General features: G+C 34.8%; 1 protein-coding gene across 1 annotated transcript; it reads left to right on the forward strand.

The window, feature by feature from the left end:
• Positions 1-673: 673 nt before the first annotated feature.
• Positions 674-11,044, forward strand: LOC128994842 (mitochondrial carrier homolog 2-like). Its single transcript, XM_054419653.1, has 7 exons — positions 674-1,120; positions 2,499-2,583; positions 5,063-5,228; positions 6,390-6,521; positions 9,619-9,805; positions 10,492-10,559; positions 10,822-11,044. Exons 1-7 carry the CDS (start codon positions 1,019-1,021, stop codon positions 10,973-10,975), a joined length of 894 nt encoding a protein of 297 aa, XP_054275628.1. The 5' UTR covers positions 674-1,018; the 3' UTR covers positions 10,976-11,044.
• Positions 11,045-11,330: the final 286 nt, after the last annotated feature.

Below are 11,330 nucleotides of genomic sequence, written 5' to 3' on the forward strand. Positions count from 1 at the left end.
ACAGTGCGAAGTTCAGGGCAGTACTGCAAGGCCATCTGGTTAATGGACCCCTCTACTCATAGAGGAATTGAAGGAGGTGCCACTAAAAGTTCGCTGAAAACAGCACTCCAGTAGGTTAGGAATAAAATCCTCACAGCCAAATATCAAAAGTGTATTTTCTGCAAGATGTTTGTAAATATTAGTTTTAAAATAATGTGTAAATGGTACTGTATGTTAATATGCCTCAGACGCCTAGTCTATCCGACAATGTCGGTCAAGGATTAAGGACACAAGTATCGAGTAACTATTAAGTATTAACATATGACAGAGTGTTCAACTTTTGATAAAATAATGGTACTGTAACCAAAATTGAACCGTATACTACATAGTGCATATCACTTGATATGTATTCAGACTAAACTTTAGAAGAAACGAAATGGCGATCAACATCTTGCAATTCTCTAATTCAGCGCTGTCAATCACTCTTCTTTCGTATCTCTAGCTCAGTGTCTCTAGTACCCGAAGAAGTCAGCTGGCAAACATGGGAATAGGATTCGGAGAAAATGAGATTGAGAAATAGTGTGGTTACATGATAACTAAACCAATTCAGCTTTTTAAGCAAACTAAACTCGAATAGAGGAAGAAGAAAATATTGAGTGTCTTCTGCTTAGTGCTTCTGCCTGCTATTCTGCTACCGAGCGTCCTCCTCATCCTAGTTTAGTTTAGGACATTTTTTCGAGTGTTTGTGACTGATAAGGAAAGAAAATTGTCAACTTGAGTGTCAATAATGTCACTAATTGTTAAGGACAGAATAGATTTAATCTTTCAATGAGTTAGAATTTCATTTTCAGATAATTGTTTTCTCACTTAGTGAAATCCTGATACTCCATCCTGTACTATTTCACCGCTGTGAATTGTTACCCAGTCAACAGTCATCTTAGTGCTATTATCTTTGCATTGAGTAATTCCGTGCTTACGGAAACTAAAATAGGTAGCCTGTTTAATAACATCTGCTAAGTAGGCCTAGTGTTCATCAACTATGGCTAACGAAGAACAACAAGTTATAAACTATGAGAACGCCGGTCGTTTGGTCATCTCTGCCATTACCTATCCTATAGAAAATGCCAAAACTCTCATACAGGTAAGGCTCTACCCTGTTTTGTTAATTTATTTTACATTTCATTGACGCGATTGCTACTATCTGGTTTCCTAAGAATGAAGACCGATTTAGAACAGCACTCTGGAAACATTTTGTAATAGGGTTACTGTACTGTCTCTAAACCTAGGCTTGCTCTGAAATGATAAATTAGTAGGCTATAGGCCTACCTCTAACCAACAAGAAAGTACACTTATATAGATAGACGCTCTTTTAAAGTGAGGGTTTAGGCGTAACTAAACTCATAGACTTAGTGTAGGCTACTTAAGCCTATCGTATTTTTTAATGATAGGCTACCACTCCAAGTGCCTAACACCTGCTTTACTGACCAAATCTAGGTCTCTACTAGGTTACAGTCCCTCAGAGGACCTACGATATATTACTAGATGAAATATCAGGCCTAAACATAGCTTATCATGGTGCACAATGTTTAAGAAACTACCCCTTGGTCGAAATATCTTGGCTCAGAGTTAGCTTCCTTGTTATAAATGACCCGCTGTCTCTAAGAATGTCCATAAAGGTTTAGAACAGCATTCTTGATGCTATTTTATTTTCATTTTTGTATGCAAGTTAAGTTTACATCCATGCGTGTGGCATTTCTTTTTTTTCTTTTTTTTATGTGGGAATGGTCCTTTTGTTAGATGAAAATTAAAGATAGCCCAATGACAATAATGGAATCTGGGTCCAGTTAAGATCTTGATTGAAATCAAACTCACTTAACTTATCTTCAAGAAGAACTGTTAATATTGGAATTATACTAATTTTAAATAATAACTTCGCCAATATTTCTGAATTTTTAATTTTTATGAGGCCTTTCGCCAGCTATGCTGGCATCATCAGACACATCACAATATTTAATATATCATATCACATATCATATCAACATATCACATATCACAGACAATCAAAACCTTCAGTTTTGTGATGTGTCTGATGATGCCAGCATAGCTGGCGAAAGGCCTCATAAAAATTAAAAATTCAGAAATATTGGCGAAGTTATTATTTAAAATTAGTCACTTAACTTAGTTACTTTCAGATTTGAAGGCGAGCACCACTAACATAGGCCATAGAGAAATAGAAGAAATAAGTTATAGGCCTAGGCTTTTCAAAGGAAGGTTCCGCGATGTGCCGCTAGAACGTGCTCTAGATTCCCTGCCGTAGTCAGCTCCTCACCGTATGCTACCAGCTGACGCTGCAGTGATGTGTGCTGTAACTAACTTAGACATGACACTCCTAGCAGTGGACACCAGAACATAAATTATTCTTACCGCAGCATTGCTATATTTAATTCTTTTTGTCTATGACCAGGCTAACAACTTAACTTATAAAACCACTAATTTGTTCATTTGGTTTTATGTTACAGATGGGCCATGAACCAATTCCACCTTTCAGGACAAAAACAATTTTTGGAAGTCCAGCCTTGGGCTTACCAAATGTCTTCACTTACGGTATGTCTGTCAAAGATCTCTTAAACTTACTTGGACTCTTTTTTTAACTTAGCCTATATCACATTTCTTGACACCATCATTTGAGCATGGGGTAAACGATTTAGAAACTGAAATGGTCATACAATACTGTGCTCTTTTATCACTTGCTAGTTAGGTCACACATTTTGAAATTGTATTGTTTTGGTGCTTTAAATTATAGACCCACCAATGCCTATCGGAAGGCAAATATCCTTATTTTGATAGTCATTTACAGAGGTAACACCCACCTGGGTTTGTATTTTAAGCTGAATAGGCCTATAAATTAAGATTCAGTGTAGAATAGAGATGTCATGCTCTAGATAGGCCTAATATGTAATACAGTACATCTGTACAATAATAGGCCTAGTCTTAGACAAACTTTTTCATTTAGTTTATACATAGCCTACCCAATTACTGTACATACAGTGGAGTCCCAATAATCCAAATCTTGATAATCCAAATTTTTTTGGAAATTTTTTGAAGTAGCCTATTTTGTACAAATTTTTTTGAATTATTTTTTATTAAACTTTTGACACAGTTAGCTGTACCTTTTCAAAGTATTCTGTAGCGGCTGGGCGAGATAGACTTTTTTTGTCGAGTATTTTAGTAAATATTTCACCATTTTAGCGAATTTCCCTATAGGGAAGTAGCTATTACCGTAGGTCTCATGGTAAGACTTAGGCCCGGGACCGATTTACTTTTTCATTTTGATGTCCCCAGAGGCCAAAAACACCATTCGTTCAAATTTTTATATATGTATATATATATATATAGATATATATATATAGATTTATATATATATGTGTCCGTGAACACGATAACTTGAGTAATTTTTATCCGATTTTGATGAAATTTGGTTTGAAGGTGTAAGGCGGGATAAACTTGAATGAGTTCGCGATCCAGCATGATCGGACCATGGGAACAGGGTTTTATGGGGGGTTTTATGAGGTAAAAATTGGTTTTTCTCACTTTTGACCCTCAAAACACAAAATTTCCCAATTTTTCTCTAAACCTTCTTAAAGAGCTTAAAAAAACAAACAATTCAGTATATCAAAGTGTTTTTGTACGGTTATTGGTTACGGAGAAAACTAAAAAATTGTAAATTTAAAATTCCCATGTTATTCTTATGGAGAATATTGGTTGTAGTTTGCTTGTTTATGGATATCTTTTGTTCAAACTTGGCAAATATATTCATTTTCTACTAAGCAATAATTATTTTACTTAAAACACAAACTTTATCAGTTTCCTTGTAGCAGCAAACCTAGGTACTTGTTAAAACTAATGTTATTTAAATAGCTCGATTGAAAATCAATTCAGCCAAATGGAAATTCGCTTAGACGGCAGGTTTGCTGCGGCGGGGGTATTTGTTATTACTGTAGGCTAACATTTTACATTTTTGTCCGCCAAATCACAAATGGATTTTATTGAGTGGTAATGCTGCAGCCAATAGGTCTAGCCTTAAGTAATTTGAAAAACAATCCCGGGCCCGTGCCTGCGTCAAAAAAAGGTAGTAAGAAGTAAGACAAAAAAAAATTCAAAAAATAAAAAAAAATAAAAAAAAAATTTATTTTGAAATATTCGGTAATCCGAAATGGGCCCGGTCCCAACCATTTCGGACTAACGGGACTCTACTGTACTATATACATTACTGTGGATATACAGTTTATAATTTATCTCCATTCAGTTACTCCCCACATTTTTTTCAAATATTGGTTCCTAGATAGATTTCAATTTTAGAAACATCCTTTAATTTAAATAATTTAATTGATTAAACAAGACAACTCGGAGTATTGTGCCTGTTGATGACTATGTTTAGTATGTGTAGTCAAAAGTGCTTCCCAGAATGTCAATTATTTAATATTTTCGGTTGCTGTATGAAATATTGAATTGAATTAGGCAAATTAAATTTTACAGTAAGTATAGATAAATTGAAAAGTTATGGCATTGTGTTTCATTGTATTCACAAGAGATGGGTAGGTTTTTAAGTTGGTTATCAATTTTACCAGTTTTTAGAAAAAAAAACCAAAACCAAGAGTTGATGGAAAATTTTGGTTTCAGTTTATTGGGCGTTGTGGAATAATTAGTCTGATCCTGGGACTCGGTTGCGACTTCTTTACTGTTGCAGGGAATGTACAAGATTTTTCTGTGTTCGCGGGTGACAACGATGATGTCTTTGCCGAAAATTCACATTTCCAATACATCAAGAGGGAGACATTGATAACAATTGTATAATCACAGAAAATTTTAGGATTGTCATCACGGAAGAAAATGATTATTCCTATGTCCACATGACCGTGGGAAATTTTTAGGACTTTTTGAAGGCAATTTAAGAACAAGAAATAACCGTTTATATTCTCACAAACAACTGTTTTTACTGATTGACATATTAGGCCTATATTTAGGGCACATTATTAAAAAGAAGCCCAGCATTATTTTCCGTTGATAAGTGATTTATTTCCAGTGAAACACATTTACCAGGTGGATGGGCTGAGTGGGTGCTACAGAGGCTTTGCACCTTGGATATCAACTAATTTGGTCTACAGATACAGTTTGAACAAAGTCAAGGAATCTTTCCCACCGATAAAGAACGAAGACAGAGATGACGAAGACTTGAATGAGGAAGAAAGGTATGATTGACCTGACTGGAATAATAAACTATTGGTGGTTTGGATTTTGTCAGCTAGCTTACAAGAGAAAGAAAGAGATTATAGATAAACCCTTTTAAAGCAATTGAGATTCTTATCATTCACTTATTGCGTCTGATAATGATTGGAGTGTCCAATTGATATCAATTACCACTTACCATCTTATTTGTATTACTGTCTTGTTAATAAACAGTATAAAGCGGCATGGGGGAAGTAGAGACAGCAAATTACTGGCTGCAAGTACTTGCCCATTGCACTTACTACATACCTACATAGCAAAGTATCCCTATATGCCAGTGTTTTCCAACCTTTTTCCGTTCAGGGCACCCTAACTAGAACAAGTTTGGAGCCACGGCACACTTGTCTACAAAATATCGTTGGTTAAAATTACATTTAGTAAGTGCATACAATTTTTTGTTCAATTACATCTTACTCCGTATAACCTATTTTTTACTAGTAAATATATGTATGTATATAATATAAAGGTGGGTTTACCAAGGTAAAAAATATAAAACTCACATTTGTTTTCCAATATATGTACATTATTTAGTGTTTATTAAGTGAAAAGTTTTAAATAATAATAAAACATTGAGCTTGATTAAAATGTTGTATGAATTTACCAATAATGAGTGAGAAATATTAAATAAACCCTGGTTTCAGTTCTAGTGGGAAACTTGTGCTTGACGTTTGTTTGGGTACAGTTTCTTAACTGGGCTATGCTAATATTGATTGAAACTATTGATTTGATAAGTAAACCTTCATGCAATTTTTTCACTATCAGCAAGTTTGGTTGGTTAGGTTAGGTTATAATAGTTTAATTTAATAATAGATATACTTAAAAATATCGATTATTAATCAATATTTTCAATTCGATAGTTTCAAACGATATTAGCATAGCCCAGTTAAGAAACTGTACCCGTTTGTTTATTAAAAGTTTCTTTCTTGATCAAAAATTGTTTAATTACTTAAAATTTCGCGGCACACCAACAGAGGCCTACTGGCACACCAGTGTGCCGCGGCACACTGGTTGGGAAACACTGCTATATGCAATGGTGTGGAAGACAAGGATAGGTGTAAATATATAAGGTGTGTTAGTCATATTTTTATTCATATTACATAAACCTGTAATGGTGGTTTTTGCAGACTGAATGTGTTCGCATGTGTGTTGTATCGTGGAGTCGTCTGTCGAGCGGTCGCTGTCATAGTGTCCCAGCCTCTACACGTCATCACAGTTCGGACTATAGCCCAGTTTGTGGGAAAAGAGACCAAATACTCGTAAGTAGACTACTTGAGTATCAAGTTGAGTTTGACCACAGACTATTGTCATGTAGAATAGCAAATTCTGTTTAGGATTAGGTAATTTTAGGTTAGCTTAGCATTTTAGGTTAGAACCGAGATCTAACATAAAACTTTAATTGTGTGTTTACATATATAAAGTGCTCAATTTGCGGTGGAACAGAGTTCCGGTAAGTCTCTTTCAGAAAGATAAAAATATTGGCATACATAGGTAATAAACACATTAAATAGGTAAATTCCAGCACCTCATTTTATTAGAATTCGAGCACTGCATGTGTATATTATACAGTATAGGCCCTAATGGTAATCGTGTTTAACAGAAAAAGTCTAAATATTATAGGACCTCAATTAAAATAATTAGGCTGTTATTAAAATAACAATTAAAATAAATATGCAAAGACAACATTTCTCAATAGTAAGACTTGAGATATTGTATACCTACTTGTAATTTTGACAGAATAAACTTCTAAGATTTGTGATGGAAACGGGTACCGGTACTGAAAAAGAATTTTAATAGTGAAATTTTTATCAAGAGCCATTATTAGGAAGTCAGGAAGTTTGTGCTAGGTTATTCAATAAGTTAAAAGATAGGGTTACAAAATCATCCTAAACCCTCATTTCCATGGTCAGATCAGTGTGCATTTCAATCTTAATTTTGCCTAAGTTGATGTCCATTTAAATTACATGAAAACTAAATAGTTTTTTTGTTAGCCGAATCAGTCATGGACTGATTTATATTACAATTTAGTTTGATGTATGATTTGATTTTGATTCATTTTAGTTACCGGTACTGTACAATGTTTTTGATTTATGATTAGAAGCCTACTCAAATTGCCATTTACTAGGGGTGTGCGAGTACTCGAATCTTCGAGCTTTTTGGTAGAGCTTTTCATTATTCGGCTCGGCTCGAGACATTTTGAAAAAGCTCGAAGTTCGAGCCGAGCTATTAATACTAAGTCAAAACTAAAAAAACACTTAATTTGTGTCGTAATTGAAAACAAAGTTATCACAATTCTACGTTGTTCATGCATTCGAGGTTTGATAAGCACGAACCTCGGCTCAGTCAAGACGCAATGATTATCGAACGTAATTTTGAGGAGATACGAAAGAGACAAACTACCACCCATCGCGTTGTCTTTCTAACACAGCTATTCGTATAGTAATCTACAACGCAGTGCGAGTGCGTGATTGGCTCGTCGCTATGACAACACACGGTTGCCGTGACAACCTACAGTGCGCACTGAACAGTGCGCACTGAGCACTGCGCCTTGTGTGGGATGGGAGATTATACCAACAAACTATTTCAGGAATTCCATTTTGGGACGGATGATGAAAGATAAGGAAGGAACAAAAAGTGGTCACGTGTGCAAATGTAGTGGGCGACACAATAAGGCTGTAAACGAGTGTCGCGTCATTGTTCCTTGTTTCTTTGTTTGTTTACTTTTTCAGATTCCTTATCAAACGCCCCTATCTGCTATCTCTCTTTCTCTTTCTCCCCCTCCCTCTCTCTAACAATGTATTGATTAAACAGATTGTGGTTGACGAGTTTTCTACTTATACGTTTCCCTGTGGTTATTTTAGTTAAATCAATCCCATAACCTTTGTATTGTTTATCAAAATAATTAATTAATCTATTTTGTATTTTATTTCCTTTAAACCAACCCCTATTTACCATCTGTATTTTATAAAATAAAATTTTTGTTTATAAAGTTTGACAGGCCACACAATTTTATACCTATTTTATTTTGTATAAAGTAACAGTTACTTTGATGATTATATACGGTATATATCAATAAGTGCTGCGTGCTGTAATGAATGCTTTTTATTATCAAAATAAGTAATGAATTATTAATTGTTGATAATACATGGGTCATCGGATACAATAATGTGATGTAGTTTCCTATTTGTAACTTGCAAATAATAATAATTGATAGTTAATTCTGGAAAATGAAAAATAGAGAACACATTCATAAACCTGTTGCCAAAACAGCAACGCGGGTGTAAGGGTTTATTGTTTCAGAGGCTAGGGTGTTTCAAGGACAAAGTGTTGGACCGCCCGGCTTAGGGGGGGAGGGTGTGTGTGAAGGGGAGGAAACTGGTTTTGGCTATTTATTGATTAGTTCACCGACCCTTCTAGACAACAATTGACAGTGTTAAATCATCATGTTCTGTATTTCATTTCTTGTTTACTTTGTGTGTTATTCTATTAATTTTAGTGTTTTGGTCCATTTCCTCTATGTCAATTATATCTTTTTTAATATATAAGTTTACTTTTTACTTGTCTCTCCACCTTTTTGGATCCATACCAACCATGTTCTTTTTAGATTAATATGATTCATAAAACAAAAATATTTTGAGCAGGGAAAACAATAAGAATAAATCATTTGTTTTAAAATTTATTTTGTATTTATTAATTTATTTATACAAAATAGAATTAAATAGGTATTCATAGTAGTTACAATATACATGTAATCGACTTGTTAGTTGTTTTGTCATCATTCAAGGTCGCGCTTCCTTCCTTTCCATCCCCTTTCTCCCCGGCCACACATGGCACAGTGTCCAGTGTGCAAAATAATCTAGGTTAGGTTTCCATTTCCATAGCAACCGACTGTTGTTGCTGCTCTGCACTGATCTGAGCTGTTGCTGTTTTGTTATGAAATAAGGCTTTCGATATACTTTTATTTCTTGCATCTTAATTTAGTTCAGTTCAGTTCTTTTCTTACCGTGATTTTCTACTATTTGATGTCTTGACAATTCTGAATGTTCTTTAACATATTGAAATAACATTGTGTTTATTTAACAATTGACTGAACATTATTATTATTATGCACGTTTTTAAGAAAAAAAGTTCAATAATTTTGATAAGGGGCACTAGGAAAAGCTCGGCTCGAAAAAGCTCGAGCTCGAAATTTTTTTTAAAAAGCTCGGCTCGAGGTTGAAAATCACTATTCGCACACCCCTACCATTTACCTCTAAGGTCTATCCAATGTTTTCTATTTATTTGTTCTTAACCCTACCTACAGTGTTAGATTATATCCCTAATTCTGTGTTTTACAATTACAATTATTTTTTACAGAGGGATTTTCTCTCCCATTTGGACAATTCTACAAGAGGAGGGAATCTTTGGGTTTTTCTCTGGAGTGTTGCCGCGCCTATTGTCCGACATATTTATCTACACAGTGGCTACGACTGGTGTCTTCCTAGCACACGAGTTTGTAACTAAAGACAAGGAAGTCAGAAAAATGGTGGATACACTTATACAGGTCAGTGACCAGCTAAAATAGACCTCTCATAAATGTTGAACATTTTTAGCCTTTGGATGATGCATACATTTAAAGGTCAAAAATAACTGTATTACTTGAGTGATCCTGTTTTTCAATTGACCACAGTTTCAAATGTTTCAAACCTTTAGGTTAGTTTCCAACCCCAACAAACTGTTTAATAGATCCTCTTTATCCCTGGGGGTTTGAAGAATTATCACTAAGTGATTATGATAACAGACATGTCGAATCCTCAATAGATTGCTAGTCATAACTTCTTGGTGTATGTGTTTGTGACAATTCATAGACATTAGAAATAAAGAGGATCCTTTAACATGTTTGCGATGTTGTGCATTTAGTCTCGACAGGGCCATTTTTATGTGAATCGTTCTTGCGAGGTTTGAAAATCAGTATTCGTACCATCGTCACTGACAGTTCAATTTACTAGGTATGTGTGGTAATACCCTCTATGCTCAAAACTGGTCTGTTATTTGGAAAAATATGACCACTTGACATTGATCATGTATTTTCAAACTCTGATGTAAAAGTGTCCTCATTTCCATCAGTTTTATGCTTATAAGAACATCACACCAGCAATATCTCCCGTTTTCCTGAAACTGTGGTTGAATTCAAGGGTTATAACAACTTGTTTTTGAAGGCTACTTTATACTTTAATAAATTTGTTTCAGTATGTCGCCAACGCCGCCTTTTACCCTCTCTCCGTCGTCGGTACCTGTATGAGTGTGACAAACTCTGGGTGAGTGTGAATTTGAATTTTTTACGTATTCAAATTGTAAAAGTATAGGCCTACCTAGTATTCATAATCTAAATGACAATTGAAAAAAATTAAAAAACAATTTTTTCACGACATTTCACAATCTGGAATCTGAACCTGACCCCTAAGTGAAAAAGTATTTTGAACTACTAGTGGCTTAAAACTATTCTTTAGAAACTTGATGTGCAATGCACAGTTACTGTTTTGTTTGCAAATAGTCAAAGAAAACCTGAATGTTTTACAGGCTGGTCGCCGGGTCACCACCCAACATGCCTCACTATAATCACATGTTTGACTGCTGGACTCATTTGAGAAGCATCCAACAACACAAGCGAGGCTCCAGTATTCTGTGGAGATACTATACACAAGTGTCCTCGCAACATGCTAAACAATTATAACTTGTGTAACTCTTATTTATTGTATTATCTTCAACTCTTTAAATATAGCTTTTGTCTTGTGAACGTTAATTATTTATATTTTCTGAATGGTTTAGGCAGAGTGTGCGGAGAATCAGTATTGTTTCAATGCAGTTTGTGTTTACGGGAAAATGTTGATGCTACACTTGAACTAGTAAATGTTGACGTGTAAGCCGAATTAGAGAAAAACATGTACTAAAAAAAATACATGTCACTTCCTAACAGAATTTACATAACTTGTAGCATAGACTAACCAACACAAGTAGACTTCTCATCCCATTGTAAATTTTGAAGCACGTTTTTTGTGTCTAGTTCATGTACGTGACGTGACACAAAG

The sequence above is a fragment of the Macrosteles quadrilineatus genome, unplaced genomic scaffold, assembly GCF_028750875.1.
Source record: "Macrosteles quadrilineatus isolate MER2022 unplaced genomic scaffold, UCM_ALF_1.0 Scaffold_5__1_contigs__length_97177068, whole genome shotgun sequence".
Lineage (NCBI taxonomy): Eukaryota > Metazoa > Arthropoda > Insecta > Hemiptera > Cicadellidae > Macrosteles > Macrosteles quadrilineatus.